Source organism: Corvus cornix, chromosome 6 (assembly GCF_000738735.6).
Source record: "Corvus cornix cornix isolate S_Up_H32 chromosome 6, ASM73873v5, whole genome shotgun sequence".
Taxonomy (NCBI): Eukaryota; Metazoa; Chordata; class Aves; order Passeriformes; family Corvidae; genus Corvus; species Corvus cornix.
The window spans coordinates 891,698-908,134 of record NC_046336.1 but is presented as its reverse complement, the minus strand read 5'-3'; the positions used below and the strand labels follow the sequence as shown (position 1 = coordinate 908,134).

The following is a 16,437-nucleotide window of genomic DNA, read 5'->3' as shown; positions in this document are numbered from 1 at the left end:
GCAATATATACACAGGCACCTGCTGATGGAAATTCCTAGAGAAAAATGGAATTACAGGCTGTGTGGATAAGGAGGACACAGACAGAGAACCCTCCTTGGAGCTGCTTTTCTCTGACAGAAAAGCTGATAATGGATCCCTTTTATCTCCCTGCAGGCACGGGGTTGTAATGGTTAACTGGGGGTTTGCAGGGGTTCTTTGGGGTTTGCAGGGGTTCATTGGGGTTTGGAGTGGTAATTTGGGGTTTGGAGTGGTTAATTAGGAGTTTGCAGTGGTTCTTTGGGGTTTGCAGGGGTTCATTGGGGTTTGGAGTGGTTCACTGGGGTTTGCAGTGGTTATTTGGGGTTTGCAGGGGTTAATTAGGAGTTTGCAGGGGTTCATTAGGGGTTTACAGCAGTGGATCACAGCCAGTGCCCAGCCCTGCTGGCCTGAGGGGACAGGCAGGTCCTGCAGCATGCTGCCTGGCAGTGCCACCACCCTGATTCAGTTATGAAACACTGCACTTGCACACAATGACAAAAGCCTCGCTTCTTTCCCCCTCCGCTCTTCTCCCTCACCACTAGAGAATTCCAAGCAGCAGCTGAAGGATGGTGACTGTTCTTTCTCCACCAAAACCAGAATACTGAAGAATTCCAAGCAGCCAGCCAAGGCCAGGAGCAATTCCAAGGACTGCCGTGACTGATGTCCCCCAGTAAGGGACAGCAGTCCCAGTAAAGCCAGTGTGAAGCCTCAGGAGCACTGGCACAGGACAGAGCAGCTCCCAGGAGCAGGGGAGCCTTTGCACCAAGCCTCTCAGTGCCCATTAGAGATTCACTGCTGGGATTTTCCCTCCTCCACAGCTTGGCTGGATGATCATTAGCCATGGAGTGTGTGCTCTGGGAGCAGCTGAGTAATGCACTGCTAATGCATTCCTAATGTACACCCTGACTCGGGCAATAAAACACACTGTGCCTTCTGAGAGGGATTGTATCCATCAAAGATTCATCTCCTAAAGGAAGCCACCTGCTTCTTCACTGCCAGGAAGGAGAAGGCTCAATCCCCAGCTCAGCATTCCAGTGAAAACAAGGATTTTGCAATGCACATCAATTTCCACGCAATCCTCCATCGGGAATCTCCCCGGGACACCCACTCTCACTCCGGGTCTCAAACCTCCACCTCCACACTCAGCTCCAGGTTCCAGGGGCTACTGGAGTTTAGGGAGAGGCCCCCAGTGCCAGGGTTTAGTTACTTGCTGCAGCCTCCAGCTTGCGCTTGTGCGGGGGGTCCTCGAGCAGCCGCTTGATGTCCCCGCGGTGCCTCAGGTCCAGCGGCCGCTCCCACACTGACAGCTGCATGGTGGGGTTGAAGAAGAACACGCGGTCATCTCCAGTCCAGACTACACACCTGCTCCAAGCGATAAACCAGCCTTAGAGCGTGTCCAGCGACAGGAACCGTGCCCGCAGCGGGGGCACTGCAGCCCTGAGGGGCACCCCGGGGACACTGCGGGGAGCCCGGCCTGGCCCTGCCCTGCCCTGCCCTGCCAGCCCCCCGGCACCCCAGGCAGGGAATGCTGTTCTCACCCACACACGGGCACAGACAGGGCTGAAACAGCCCCAAAAGCAGCAGGTGAAACAGTCTGTCAGGGAAGGGCAACAGGACCAGGTGAGGAGAAGGCCGTGGTGCTCCCAGCAGAAGCAGCCCCAGGGAAGGACATTCCGGGTTCTGGAGCCGTGGCTGAGAGCAGCCAGGGGCAGGAGCTCTGGCTGTGGGGCTGTGTGGCCCTTGCCTCAATGCCACAGGCTGGCAGGTGGCCATGGGAGCCTCACCTGCTGCACTGGCGGGGAGAGGTGCAACCACAGCATCCCTGTGCCATCCCTGTGCCAACCCCATGGCATCCCAATGGCATCCCAACAGCTTCCCCATGGCATCCCCACAGCATCCCTGTGCAGCCCCCATGGCATCCCAGCCAGCTCCCACCTGCTCTGACAGGTCCCCCTGCCACCCCAAATCTTTAGGATGATTTTTAGGGCTCTGTTTGGGATCTGCTGAACGTGACCCAGCTCTGCAGCAGCAGCCGCGGTCCCTGGGCTTGGCCAGGGAAATATGCACGGCAGCAGTTCAGCTCCTTGTCCTGACATTCATTTGGAATCAGCCAAAATAATATGAAAATAACTATTGCACCATCCTTAACAGACATTCAAAAACCTGGAGATGTACGTCCCTAAATTTATATGTAAATAAACAGAATTTCCATCTCAGGCTGGCGCTTCCTGAATCCCAATGAGAACTAAACCCATTCTGAGACACACACACTGCTGGGAGGAAAATGCTGCTGTCTCTGAAGCAAAATTACCTGGAAGGAACCAACCTCATAATTACAAGCTCTGATGATTAATTGTTATTAAAAGCAGGGTTCAAAGCTGGGTTTAAAAGGGTCTGGTCCAGGTAAAAGACTGGAAACAGGAAAAGTGCTCCATCACTGCAGGGTACTGCCATAAAATAACCCAACACACCCCGTGTAGGGCAGGGAAGATCCCATAAAATTGGCTGCACAAACCCATGGAAGTTTTGGCATCCTTGATTCAGTGACATGCACATGATAAATATCTTTACTAACCTTTCTGACATATTGCCTATGTAACTATGTAATATATAGTACACATCCTATAAACACTACATGAATACTCCACGTCTCTTCATGCACAATGGTGTGGATCACAAACCACTGGGTATCTATCTCACAAGAGAGGTTCTTCCTCGAGTTGGAATGATTTGGAAGAGTTATGGGACTGTGGGAAGCTCTGTTCTCCCAGAAACCCTGACCCAGCAGGCCCTGGAGAACACCAAGGGGGTGGACAGGAACAGTCCCAAACCAAGGCTCCAGAAATACCACAGCTGTTCCAGAAGGAAGGGAAAAATCCAGGCATTTAGGTGAAGAGACAGACTTGGCTGGTAGGGATGGATGGGATATTGGGAAGGAATTGCTCCCTGGGAGGGTGGGCAGGCCCTGGCACAGGGTGCCCAGAGCAGCTGGGGCTGCCCCTGGATCCCTGGCAGTGCCCAAGGCCAGGCTGGACATTGGGGCTGGGAGCAAAGATCCCATGGATGTCAGCCCCTAAATAGAAACTAATTATTATAGGGGTGAAGGAGACAAAAATCCTTCTGTCAACCTCTCAGGGCAGAAAGTGCAGAAGGCTTTATCTGCTTAGAAATGTCACAAGAGCTTTGGTGACATGACAACAGCTCATGTTGTCACCTGATGGGGAATGTGCTCAGGGAACCTGGACCATGAGACACAGCCTGTGTCAGACAGCCTGCAGCCAACACCAGCTCTGCAAGACAGGCAGAGTCACCCCTGCCACTGAAAGAACTGGGAGAGAGAGGATCTGGCCTCAAAAAGCAACCTTTTCTTTTAAATCCTGGTTTTCCTCTCTGCTCAATCCAAGCACCACCCAAGCTGAGACACAGCGAGGCAGAGCCCAGCCTGCAGATCCCAGGGATCTGGCTGGTGGTCGTGGCTCCCCCCCCCAGTCTCCCTAAGGCTGTGATTAACGAGGAAAAGCTCTGCCAGGCGCTGCACCAGGAACCCAGCGTTGCTGCTGAAGCCCTGGCAGTGTTTTGCCCATGCCCCAGCCCAGGACGGCACTGTGGGAAGGGGGTGGCACTGGGGAAGGGCTCTGGCACCTCCTCACCATGGGGATCCCGGCACTGGGGTGGACGCCACGGGCTTGTTCCCGTTGGAAGCGCTGTCAGCCTCACTCACGAGTTTGAAGGAGTGATCCTGGAGAGACACAGAGAGGAATGAGTTAACAAATAAAGCTGGAGCAGAGAACTGTTCCTGGTGTACAAATCACCCCTCGGCCTGGAGTGGGTCACCTCAGGGCCAGAATTCCAGGAGAGGCTTTATGGACAGCCAGCTGCCTCTGGAGCAGCCCAGATAAAGGGGAAGGGCTAAAAATGCCTCCCCACTTAGAGCAGTGTAAGGGACAAAGCAGCCAACACCTTCTGTCCACACCAACGGGTCCCTTGGGAGAGTGGGATGAGGGATAACTCCAAGTGTGGCTCTGACCAGGACAGGAACGAGCCTGGGAGCAGCGGGGGCTCCCCAGAGCCCAGGGAGGGCCCTGTGCCAGCTCTGCTCCTTCCCTGCTCCTCTGGGACTGCTCAGGGACATCACCACTGCCAGGGTGACTGATTGTCCCCCAGCTGCACCTCTGTCCCCATCAAACAGCAAAAACACGTTTGGAGCTGCTGGAGAGTCCAGATGAGGCCACAGAGCTGCTCCCAGGGCTGGAGCCTCTCTGGAGCCAGGCTGGGAGGGCTGGGGGGGCTCACCTGGAGAAGAGGAGGATCAGGGAGAGCTCAGAGCCTCTTGCAGGGCCTAAAGGGGCTCCAGGAGAGCTGCAGAGGGACTGGGGACAAGGGCTGGGGGGACAGGACACAGGGAATGGCTTCCCAGTGCCAGAGGGCAGGGCTGGATGGGAGATTGGGAAGGAATTGTTCCCTGGGAGGGTGGGCAGGCCCTGGCACAGGGTGCCCAGAGCAGCTGGGGCTGCCCCTGGATCCCTGGCAGTGCCCAAGGCCAGGCTGGACATTGGGGCTGGGAGCAGCCTGGGACAGTGGGAGGTGTCCCTGCCATGGCAGGGGTGGCACTGGGTGGGCTTTGGGGTCCCTCCCAACCCAAATCAGTCTGAGATTCCATGGGGAGCAAACCAGCCCTGAGCATCCCTCCCCTGGTCCTCTGACAGTGACAGGGCTCCTGCACAGCTCCAGCCAGGCCAGTCCTGACCCTGACCCGAATTTGTGCAGCTCACAGGTCCCAGGAGGCTCTGGAAGAAGCTCCAGCACAGACCTTGTCACTGTCACTGCCTGTGGGGACACTCTTCCTCTCCGTGTGCAGAATCAGCGTCGGGGGGCAGGAGGCTCTGCTTGATTCCTTGCCATGATCTGTGAGGGGAAAGGAGCTCTTTTAATGTGAAATAAATAAACCCACAACAAGCCAAAACTGGTGAAGAAAACCCAAACTGCTGCCTGTGGCTCTGAGCCTCCTCCTGCCACTTCTTCCTCCTTTATTCACACACCCCTTGTGCCCGGGATGCATCTCCTCTCCAAACACCACATTTTAGTGGAACCCATTCTCAGAGCCCAGGGAGAGGCTTTTACTGCACTGAGTGTGGTGTCCTGCCTTCCCAGAGCCCCCACGGGACACCCTCGGGCACACGGGCAGAGGTGGCTGGGCAGGGCTGGGTTCATGGTTGGACTCAGGGATCTCAGAGGGTTTTCCCAGCCTAAAGGATTCCCCAATTCTCTGATCCTCTTCCGCCTGGGGACCACGACCCCCAGATATCCCCTTGCTCCCAGCCCCCAGATCCTGCTGTGCTCCAGGTAACCTCTGTGGGAATCCCCAGGGAACGCTGGATTGATTCCCACTGGAAGCAGGGAAAGAACATTTCCCTCTCTGTTACAGACGGCTGTCTCCATCCTGAAATCCTAAACCCTAAACCATCCTGAAATCCTAAACCCTGAAATGTCTGCTGCCTACAAAAACTGTGTGTCGATAACAGAGAGGCCTTGAGGGACAACAGGGAAAGGCAAGAAGGCAGCAGGTGTGAGACAGAGACCCAACCATCCCAAAAAAGGAGTTTGCACAGCAAGACATTAAGAAATATGGCATTTTCTTAACTTGGACATCCCTGGCATTGTCCCAGGCCAGGCTGGACATTGGGGCTTGGAGCAGCCTGGGACAGTGGGAGGTGTCCCTGCCATGGCAGGGGGGGAATGGGAGGAGCTTCCAGCCCAAACCAGTCTGGGATTTTGTGGTTCTGTGGGGAAGATTCACCTCTAAATGCTACTCCATTAACTTCAAAATCACTCCGGGTACAGAACAGGCCCCCATTTGACTCTGCTTCCCTTGAATATCTCAGAATAATAAAACATTAAATCCATGCCATTTTGCTCAGAAGATGACTTCTCCCTTTTTATGGGGAGCAAAAAAGAAGATTTACAAACCAGAGCCATTAATTTCCACATTAAAGGAGCCAGGAGCAGGGAGCTGCTGATGCACATCAAAAGGGGCTCTAAATTCATCTTCCTTCCCTGGATATCTGGTAATTGGGAATCAAAGCTTTTCGGGCACCTTGGTCCTTGAACACAAGGAAGTCACACTCGGTGTCAGTGTCCACCTCGGCCTCCCCCTGCCTGGCCCCTGGGAAGGGAAGGACAGCACTCAGCCAGGCCTGGCACAGAGGGGTGGCACAGGGCCACTGCCAGGGCCAGCCCCGGGACCAGCACCTGCAGAGGCCACAGGCAATGGCCAGAGGTGATGTTGGTACTTTTACAGTCATCACTGGTTGCTGGTTTGAGAAGCAGCCAAGATATTTCATCCACATGCAGGCACACAGGCATGAGGAACAGGAAAACATTCCCTGGCTTTGGAAGCATTAATACAAACCATGGAATCCTGGAATGGTTTGGGTGGGAAGGGACCCCAAAGCCCACCCAGTGCCACCCCTGCCATGGCAGGGACACCTCCCACTGTCCCAGGCTGCTCCCAGCCCCAATGTCCAGCCTGGCCTTGGGCACTGCCAGGGATCCAGGGGCAGCCCCAGCTGCTCTGGGCACCCTGTGCCAGGGCCTGCCCACCCTCCCAGCCAATAATACACAGATGTAAACGGCCAGATTTAAACTGAAATAGGAGGAGACCCCAAAGCACACTCCAGGAGCTCTGGACTGTGGAAAGGAGGGTTCAGCACAAGGTAATTGCCTTGGTCATTTATTAATGAAGATGAGGTTGAGGCTCAGGGTGGGGAGGTGCTGGTGTGGGCACAGAGCCACTCTGCCCCTGAACCTCCCACAGCTCCTGAGGGAGACAGACACTGTGCTGCAGCACCCGAGGCAGTCTCTGACCCCTCCTGAAAGCTCCTCTCCTTTCCCCTCCTGTGAAAGCTCCCTCCCAGCCCCCTCCCAGCAAAGCCAAGGCCCCAGGGCGACCCTTGGGTGCTGCAGCCCTCGCTGCACCCGTGGGTGAGCTCCTGCAGCAGGCAGCTCCCTGGGCATTCCCATGTGGAACACGCTGCCACAGCATTTTGGGCAGTCAGCACATATAAAAGAAGATGGGAATAAAAAAAAACCCCAAATAAAATAAAATAACAAAGGAAAGTCCTGAAAGCCCCTGTGCACAGCAGGAGCCATTTAGTTTTACACCTGCAGTTGAATACTGAGTGCTTTCCCTAAATACAACGTAAAGAGGAAAATAATCCAAGGTTGTTTCTCCTTCCCCAGGCTCAGGAATTCCCAGTGAGACCAGGGCAGGAGCTCCTGGCCCTGGAGTGGGGCTGGCTGTGCCACAGGGCCGTGGAGCCCCAGGGGAGACCTCCCCTCCTCTGCCCACGCTGGGCAGGACCAACACGAGGTGTTCACTGGGGCACACCTTCACCCAGATTTACTCTTCGCTCATTAATTAACCTTTTCCCCCCTCTTAAGTGCACAATGAAGCTGCAGCCCAACAGTGAAGCCACCACAACACATTCCCAAGCCCTTTTTTGCCCCCAAACTCAGCAGCTCAGTCAGCACTGGTGAGTTCCTGCTCGGCTGCCGGAGGATGAGCCAGAGATGGAGATAAAGGCTCCTGATTAAAGAGGCTTCTCCCAGGCTCCACGGCAGGTGCAGGGACATGAATAATTCACAGCATGGCAAGGAAAGGTGAAGCAGCAAAGCTACCTTGGGTATAGCACAGAGGATGTTTGGTATGATCACAAACACCTCAATAAAAGCAGAATTAGAGAGGGAGGGGAAGAGGGAAGATGGATTCATGCCATGAGGAGCTGTGGACAAGGCATAATAAAAATTTGTTTTGTAAAAGTATGTAGAGGCCAAACCTCCATTAATCTCAAAAAAGTTTAAATTTTTGATTTAAGTGCTCCTGAGAACTGGATTTATTCAGTGCACACATCCCACACTGTGGGGTTTACCCTCCCCCAGAATCTCCACAGGTCAGTTCTGTCTCTCCCCACAACCTCATTGCTCTGGTGTTTGAGATCAGGCTAAAACCTTCCCTGGCTGGTCCCCAGCTCATCCTCTGCTGGCTCTTACTCAAGCCAAGGGAGGCACTCCAGTGCTGGCCCCGTCAGCCAGCCCCTGCCCTGCTCCAGGCAGTGGGGTCCCACCTTCCCCCCTCACCACGGCTCCAGGGACACAGCTCCCACTCCAGCCCCTGCCTTCTCATGCTGCTTTCCCCTGTAACTGGTGTTTGTCTGCTGCTCTGACCACTTTTGCTGCCCTCCAAGTGCTCCTTTCCCCTCTCAGAACAACTCTTGAGCTGAGCTTTTCTCCTCCCTGCAACAATCACTCCCCACCCTCCCTGTTATTGTTCAGGGGATTTGTAATGGGAACAGGAGAGCAACACAGACAAATTCTTTGTTGGTGTGGATTCAAGGACAAACTCATTCCATGGTTGGGTGTTCCAGGCACACATCCAGCACTGCCCAAGAGGTGCTGTTTGCCACTGCCCTGGAAATCATGGAACCACAGCCTGGTTTGGGTTGGGAGGGACCTCAAAGCCCATCCAGTGCCACCCCTTCCACTATCCCAGGCTGCTCCACACCCCATCCAACCCCTGGACCCTTCCAGGGCTGGGGCAGCCAGAGCTTCTCTGGGTAACAAAGTGTAATCCCCGGGGTGAAGGATCAGATAGGTCATGTCTGAACTGATCCCTAGCAATTCCTCATAAACACCATTTTTTTCCACAGAACAGTGCCAGGAAGGTGCCCTCAGGGCCCCATGGTGCCTCAAAGGCGACAAGGGTGGCAGCCCCTCCTTGGCTGAGTGGCCCCAGGTCAGGCAAAGGAAGCACCAGCACAACCCCAGCGCAGCAAACCCATCAAACCCAGGGTGATTCCTCGGGGACCCCATCCCTGCAGGACACAGACACGCCACAGACCCCCCAGCCACGGAAGCAGGACATGGGGCCAGGACCCACCTGCTCGTGCCTGATCCATCAGGTTGGTGGCCATGAAGGTGACGGCGGGCGCGGACACGGCGGTGACACGGGTGACCTGTGCTGGCACCAAGGGGCCCACGGCAGTGTCCAGCCTGGAGGCAGAACCTGGGAGCAAACCACAAGGAAAGAATGGCATTTTTCCCTAGCAAATAAAAATTCCCTTAAAAGCCTCAGCTTTTTTGCCCCGGCTCTCAGCACTCGAGGCCGTGGTCAGTGGTGAACACGGTGGTGCTGCACTGGCAGCTGCACTTGGGGATCTCAGGGAGCTTTTCCAGCCTGAATGATTCAGTGAATTCATCTGTTAACACAGCTCCCTGCCCCCACTGCAGGGTTAAAACAAGGTTTGTGTTCAGCTCAGTTCCTGGCGATGATGCCCACGGATTCTCAGCCAATAAACCGTCCCAGAAACTTAAAATTAATTAAATTGCGGCCCTCAAAATAAGAATTTGCCAGGACTGATCAATGCCCTCCCAGCAGGTCACAGCAAGATCAGTGTTCTCATTTTAAATAACACCCCTCTGGTTTCCACTGTTATTCATCACAACTTCTTTGTGTCCCACTCTGTCCATGGGAAATGATTTTGCCAGTAATTTCAAAGTGCAGCTTTACCCAGGGGCTCACAGTCTGCTCGGACAAGGCCCAGAGCAGAAACCCACTGCTCTGCTCATGTGCATTATAGGACCAGGCCAGTTACACCAGGCTCCTCAGTCTGCACAATTCCTGGCTGGCGCCACATCCGAGGTCACACCTGGAGCCTTCGTTTCCAACTAACTGGGCACAAGTTTTTCAGAAGCTGAGCCACCCAACACCATCTCCTGCCAGGGGAAGTCCAGGTGTCCCAGCAGCAGTCCCCACGGCCCATTTACAAGCCTCCACTGCCAAACTGTGCAGACACATCCCTGCTTTAAGGCAGACTCTGGCAGTAACACAATTCCCAAGCACAATCCAAGCTGCAGGATTTCCTGCCCCTTCCTTTCATGAGCTATTCATGAGCTGTCAAACAGTTCCCACCCCAATTTCTCCACATTTCAGAATAATATGGATCATTTCTGAAATGTTCAGTCTGTTAAAAAAACTCACACACTCGGAACCCCTTCACAGATCTGTGTCCCTACAATTCCAGGTGCCAAAGCACAATATTCCAGCACAGAACCATGGAATCCCAGAAGGGTTTGGGTGGAAGGGACCTCAAAGCCCACCCAGTGCCACCCCTGCCATGGCAGGGACACCTCCCACTGTCCCAGGCTGCTCCCAGCCCCAGTGTCCAGCCTGGCCTTGGGCACTGCCAGGGATCCAGGGGCAGCCCCAGCTGCTCTGGGCACCCTGTGCCAGGGCCTGCCCACCCTCCCAGGGAAGGATTTCCTTGGGATAGGGGGAGATTAACTACAAGCAGTTCTGCAGGAAAAACATGAGAAAAGGATGATCAGAAAATAATTTTGTTATTACTTTTTTTTTTTTTTCCCCCCCAACACTAATCCAGCATCAGAGAAATTCCCGTGCAGCTGTGGCTGCCCCTGGATCCCTGGCAGTGCCCAAGGCCAGGCTGGACATTGGGGCTGGGAGCAGCCTGGGACAGTGGGAGGTGTCCCTGCCATGGCAGGGGTGGGATGGGATAAACTCGAATGTGCCTTCCAACCCAAAGGAGTCTGGGTTCTATGAATTCTCTGCACCCAGAACTGGAATCATTTCCATAACTTGCATAATTATCTCCCGCAATCCCAGCCAGCACTCGAGACGAGCTCTGCTCATCCCCTCCTCGGCTTCTGCCGCCTGTTCAAACGTGACTTGCCATTATATAATTTCAGCTGCTTCTTTATGTTGATTTATTATCCAATCCAGGAACAATATCAGTGCATCTTTTGATGTGATGGAAGCAATTATCCCACGGCTTCCATCCGCATCGGAGTCAAGTATATATAAATATATATTTATATACACATATATATGCATTTCATACATGCAGATTGAGTTCAACTGCTTATTTTAATTATAACTGCTGCTCACCAAATAAGCTGGAATGATTTAAGGCAATCTTAACCTTTAAGGAATAAATATTTATGCTTTGGAGCTCTTTGTGCTTATAAAGAGCAGTCTTTGCAACGGATGGCTTTGGAATACAGATAAAGCCTGGATGAAGTTGAATGTCACGATGCAATATCAGCCCCTGGTCTGAACTGAACATAACCTGGGCTGGAATTACACCTGAGTATGAACCCACACTCCGAGTGCTTCATGATTAAATTCCAGCCAATTTTACTCTAAAACAATCCTGAGGAGGGGAGGGAGGAGGAAAGTTCTTCCCTCTGAAGTTTTGGAAGATGCAGAGCTCGAGAGGCCTGACGAGCACGGGGCCTTTGGAGAGCATCTGCCCATTCTTGAGATGATTTCAGTCATCTCCCAGCATTTTCCAAACACAGAGCCACCCACACTGCCATTAACTGCCACAGGGACAAAGGAGACGAAGGCAGAAGGGGAAGGGCAAGAAATCTGGGGATCCTACTGCAAATGATCCACTGCCCTGATTGGTGTCTGCTGATGGAATCCAGAGGGGAGATCCAAGGCTGGACTGGCATCCCCAGCCCCTCTGCCCGGGGCACTGGGGCCCCACAGCCCCACCTCCTCTGTCCCTCTGGCAGCAAAAACCTTCCACAGGGACAGGGGGCTCAGCCAAGGGGCTGCTGGAGCCCCAGGGAATGTCCCCTCCCTGCTCCCAGGAAAGGGCAGCTCGGGGACGCCGCTCTGGCCAAGCTGGGCACGGCCACAGCCACACTGGCTGGACTGGGAAGGGTGCAGTGGACACACCCAGCCCCCAGCAGATGAAGTGGCATTTTTGCACAGTTGCTTCAGCACTTGAAGAAGAAAATGGGAAATTCCCCATCCTGTAAATGACTGGATGTACCTCAGCTCCAGCAGGAACCAGGAGCCAAATCCCACAAATTAAACTGGACAGTAGAGTTTTCCCAGAACAGAAAACCAACATTCCCACCTTTGCTAACAGGAATCACTGCACAGGAAAAACAATGGGATGCTGGTCCTGGACTGCACCGCAGCTGACTCCAGCCATGGAGAGCTCCTGCTCCTGCAGTAAATTTCAGTTCGTGCCTTTCCCAACTAAGCCAAGGCACTTCATCCTCATATTAAAGCTCAGCTCAGCAAGGGTTTAAGCCCAGCTTTTCTCAGTGTGATTCAAGGACGGATGGGCTTTAAGGTCATTCCCAGCCCAGACCACTCTGGGATTCTGAGACTCCATTTTAACACCAAATTACAAAACTGGGATAAAGAAATGCATTCCTCTGCAGAGGAATCTCCCCCAAATGCCTGGAGACTGCTGGAAGGAACAGAACCTTGAGGAGAGGAGTGGAGCCAGGCACTCATCAGCTCCCAGCAGCGGGTAATGAGCACGGCTGGGCTGCAGGGCAGGCACACACCAGCCTCATCCCGGAGCTGCAGGATGCTGCCCTGCCCTGTGGGAACAGCCTTGGGAACAGAGATGGGAGAGGTCAGAGGGACAGGGGTGAGCAGGGCTGGGAAAGGTGACAGGGCCAGGGGTGAGCAGAGCCAGGAGAAGGTAGGAGGGGAGGGTGCTCCATGCCTGACACAGATTTATCCCCCGGTCACTCCGGTGTCTGCCCCGTTTTCCAACCCCGCTCAGCCACCGCTGGCACTGAGCTCAAGGCATTAAAATGTCTGAGAGGGATCTGCTCCTGGGCACTTCCCCCAGCCCCTGTGGGATGTGAGGAATGCCTGCAATTCCCAGCTCTTCGTGGGGAGCTCCGGGAGCCAGCGCCGGGAGTGAAAATCCCCTGCCCGGTGCTGCAGGGAAACCACAGCTCCTCATAAAAACCCCTGCCAGCATTTCCCACTTAACTCACTCCTGCTGCCTCTCCACGTCTCCCGCGGGATTTGGACTTGAACTGAGAGAAAGAACCAGGGGTAGAGTTCAGAGCTGTTGCCAGAGAAGATAATAACCTTAAGCACTGTGTGATGAGGGTGATGCAGGTCGGGCAGAAGCACCAGCACAAAGCTCCTGCCCGAGGTGAGCCAAGCCCAGCAGAGAAATCCAGCTCTGTGCTGGTGAGGGACGTTCCAGGCAGAAGAGACCGGGATGCAGGATGGTGTGGGGAGAAGGAATCAGAGTAAATCCAGATCTCATCCAATTCTGTCACCACTGGAACATTACTCTGGAGGAATTTGCCCGTTCCCAGCCCAAGGTGGATGACACCGGCACCAGCTGGGATCAGGGAGTCCCAGAGTCACTAAGGCTGGAAAAGACCTTTCAGACCATCAAGTCCAACCAGCACCACCCCCATGGTCACCATTAAACCATGTCCCCAAGTGCCACATCACAGGACTCTGAAGCCCCTCCAGAGGTGGTGATTCCACCATTCCCTGTTCCAGAGCTTTACACCCCCTTCCATGAAAAAACATCCTTAATATCTGATCTAAACCTCCCCTGCTGTGGGTGCCCTGCCCCTCGTGAGGAGCCCCCTGTGCTCATCCTGGTGCAACCAAAGTGTTCGCAGCCCCAGGGAGGAGTTTGTGACATCCTGGGCCATGAGCAGGCTGTTTAATGGAAAAGAGCAGTGAAATCAGCAGCTGCAGCCACCGTGTCCAACAGCCTGGCCCAGAAATGCACCCCATCATTTTTACTATTGCCAGCATTTCCTGACCCCAAAAGTTACTGGAGATCAGGGCCCAGGGACTTGCTTCATTTAGAAGCACTGTCTGTCCTGATGAGATAATTTGGGGCATTCCTGCCTATCTGCAAAGGACACGAGAAGTCTCTTTGCTTAAAAAAAAAAGGAAGAATTGAGCAGTTATATAAAAAAAAAAAGAATCGACTTTTTACTAGGCAGGCAGCCTCCTTCAGCTACACACAGCCCCCGAGCCCTGCTCCCCCTTCCCCTCAAGGACACAGCACGCTCCTCCTCAAGGCAGTTCTTGTTGGGTAAACACAAGGCTGCCCAGGAGCCACCTCTGAGAAATCTTCCTTCCTTCCTCTGTTTCTTTGTAAGGCCCAGACACGTTCATTAAAAATATTCAGCACTTTCTGAATCTGATTATGCCCTTCCCTCTGCCTCAGACCTGGGAACGTGTGGTGTTTCCTGAGCAGCAGCTGCCCTTGGCTGCCTGCACAGGGGCTGCTGGGGAGAACAGCTTGGTACAGCTGGCACAGCTGGCACAGCTGGCACAGCTGCTGCAGGGCTCAGCACAGCTGCCCTGCCCTCGCTGCCCCCCCAAACTCAGCCCCAGGCTCACTGGGTGAGCTGGAGCTCAGCTGGTGCTCCCGGGGTGATGGAGAGAGCCCAGCACCCTGCAGTGCTTTGGGATGCTCTGTGACCTCTCAGCCCAAACTGGGGCTGGGAAAGGCAATCCCTGCTTGCCCCTTCTCCTGGCACCCACCCCAGAGGGGGTCACAGGGCAGGGGTGATGGGTGGGCACAGCTCTGTCCCAGCTGGCACCTGCCAACAGCCTCTCGATCCCAGCTGGAAACGGGAAATTGAACAAACGTGGCAGGGGCAGACAAGGGTGGTTTGGGCTGCTTAGAGAGAAGGACACACCAGACAAAAACAGCATTTACACCACAGAATCCCGGAGTCCCAGATTGGTGTGGGTTGGGGGGACCTTAAATCCCCCCCTGCCATGGCAGGGACACCTCCCACTGTCCCAGGCTGCTCCAAGCCCCAGTGTCCAGCCTGGCCTTGGGCACTGCCAGGGATCCAGGGGAGTCCCATGGACCACTTCCATCAACAGTGGGAAAGAGGAGGAGAATTTTATAAATCAGACTTCTCTGGTTTCTAAACCCAAACAGAAACAACCCTCGAAATTTTGGCAGCATCACTGGTTTTGGCAGAATCACCCCAACTGCTTTGCACTTCCTTATCCATGTTTCCCGTGGTTTATTTTTGTTTGGGCTTTTTTAAATTTTTTAATTGAAAAAAGAGTATGTGAATTTCTACTGAAGAGCTCCTTTTCTACTGCACTGGAAAGTAACAAAAATAATCCATTTGTGACCTGGGGTGGAGCACAGGAGAATGACAATGAGCTGGATGTTCATTCCTAGAAAGGCAGAGCTCTCAGCAGGGATGGCACAGCGTGGCACTGGCACAGGAGACTTGAGGCCATCACAGGGACTGGGAGAAGCAGGAGCTGCTTCTGGGTTTTGGCACAGAAATGCTTTGTGTTTTTAGTTTAAAACTGATGGTGTAGAAGCCAAGTCACCCCATCCATCAGAGGAATAAATTGCCCTAGAAGGAGGTCAGAAAATTAGTGAAGGGTCTTCTGTCTTTGGTGAAATGAAAAATGAAAGCATGAGACGCAGAACTACAGCTGGGTAGGGCTATATGCACAGATAAATCAGTGCAGAGCAGAACAGCAATACGGAGAGACATCACCTCTCTCTTCCACAGGATACTTCCCACCCTGGCAGTGCCCAAGGCCAGGCTGGACATTGGGGCTGGGAGCAGCCTGGGACAGTGGGAGGTGTCCCTGCCATGGCAGGGGTGGCACTGGGTGGGCTTTGAGGTCATCCCCACCCAAACCACTCCATGATTCTCGATCCCAAATCCTGCTGGCTCCGAGCCCGACCCTGCACCCTCCCCAGCACAAGCAGGAGCTGCACTTTTGTTTCTGCAGGATAATTCGGAGCTTTCATTTCAATATGCATTGCCATAACCACTTCAGGAACTGGTAAATGTTGGAGTAAATTGCTTATTGGAGCGGGAAGGGAAGACAGGAGATAGGAAGTCAGCAAGAATTCCTGAAAATCTGCAGAGTCAGGACTAAGTGACAACGAGCACCTTCTGCAATGAGCTGTGCTGGGGGAAAATTTCCCTCTCCACTTTCTCTTCTCTTAACAACCTGGTCTTTTGCAATTTCCACCAAATGAGCAGCAAAACGAGGAAAGTCACAGCAGCTTGAAAAGCAAAGTGAAATCAAAACAAATCAAAGCCCCTGAAAGCTGAAGTGTCACATTCAGCCACATTTTACAGTTCTGTCCTGTGCTACTGATGCTTGAAACACCAAAATCAGCCAGGGAAACGCCCCCTGCCCTGAGGGAGGGAGACATTGCAGGGGTTGGACAGGATCGACCTTTGAAGGTCCCTCAGCCCCAAACTATTCAGTGATTCCATGACAGTGACAGCCCCACACCCCAAACCTCCTGGGTTCAGGGGCACAAAATATCCCCCAAAACCCTGTGAAGTCTCCTGCTCCCCTCTGCCTTCAGACAGGGACAATCACGGGGAGCCACGGCTCTGATTGCTCTTCAACGCCTTGCTGCTGCATTTGGGAAACCTGCCGAGTCTCAATCGAAAAGATTCCTCAGAGGAATTATTGTAGATGGGGTTCAGCATCCTCATCTCTTCCCTTTTGGGGGGAAATGGTTGTTCAAGCCCCTGTGCCCACCCCAGCACAGCCCTTGCCCAGCCCTGACCGTGCTGCACCTTCCCTGGTGCTGCCC

The 16,437-nt window shown here is 53.8% G+C and overlaps 1 protein-coding gene across 1 annotated transcript in view; it reads right to left on the bottom strand.

Moving 5' to 3' along the window:
- TCERG1L (transcription elongation regulator 1 like) overlaps window positions 1-16,437 on the bottom strand; it is a gene marked incomplete at its 5' end in the record, with an annotated part of 49,557 nt that overhangs the window by 10,551 nt on the left and 22,569 nt on the right. Inside the window, 4 exons of the mRNA XM_039553973.1 lie at window positions 1,227-1,381; window positions 3,670-3,758; window positions 4,830-4,924; window positions 8,955-9,080. Of these exons, the coding sequence (XP_039409907.1) occupies window positions 1,227-1,381; window positions 3,670-3,758; window positions 4,830-4,924; window positions 8,955-9,080 (465 nt within the window). The remainder of the gene's footprint in view (window positions 1-1,226; window positions 1,382-3,669; window positions 3,759-4,829; window positions 4,925-8,954; window positions 9,081-16,437) is intronic.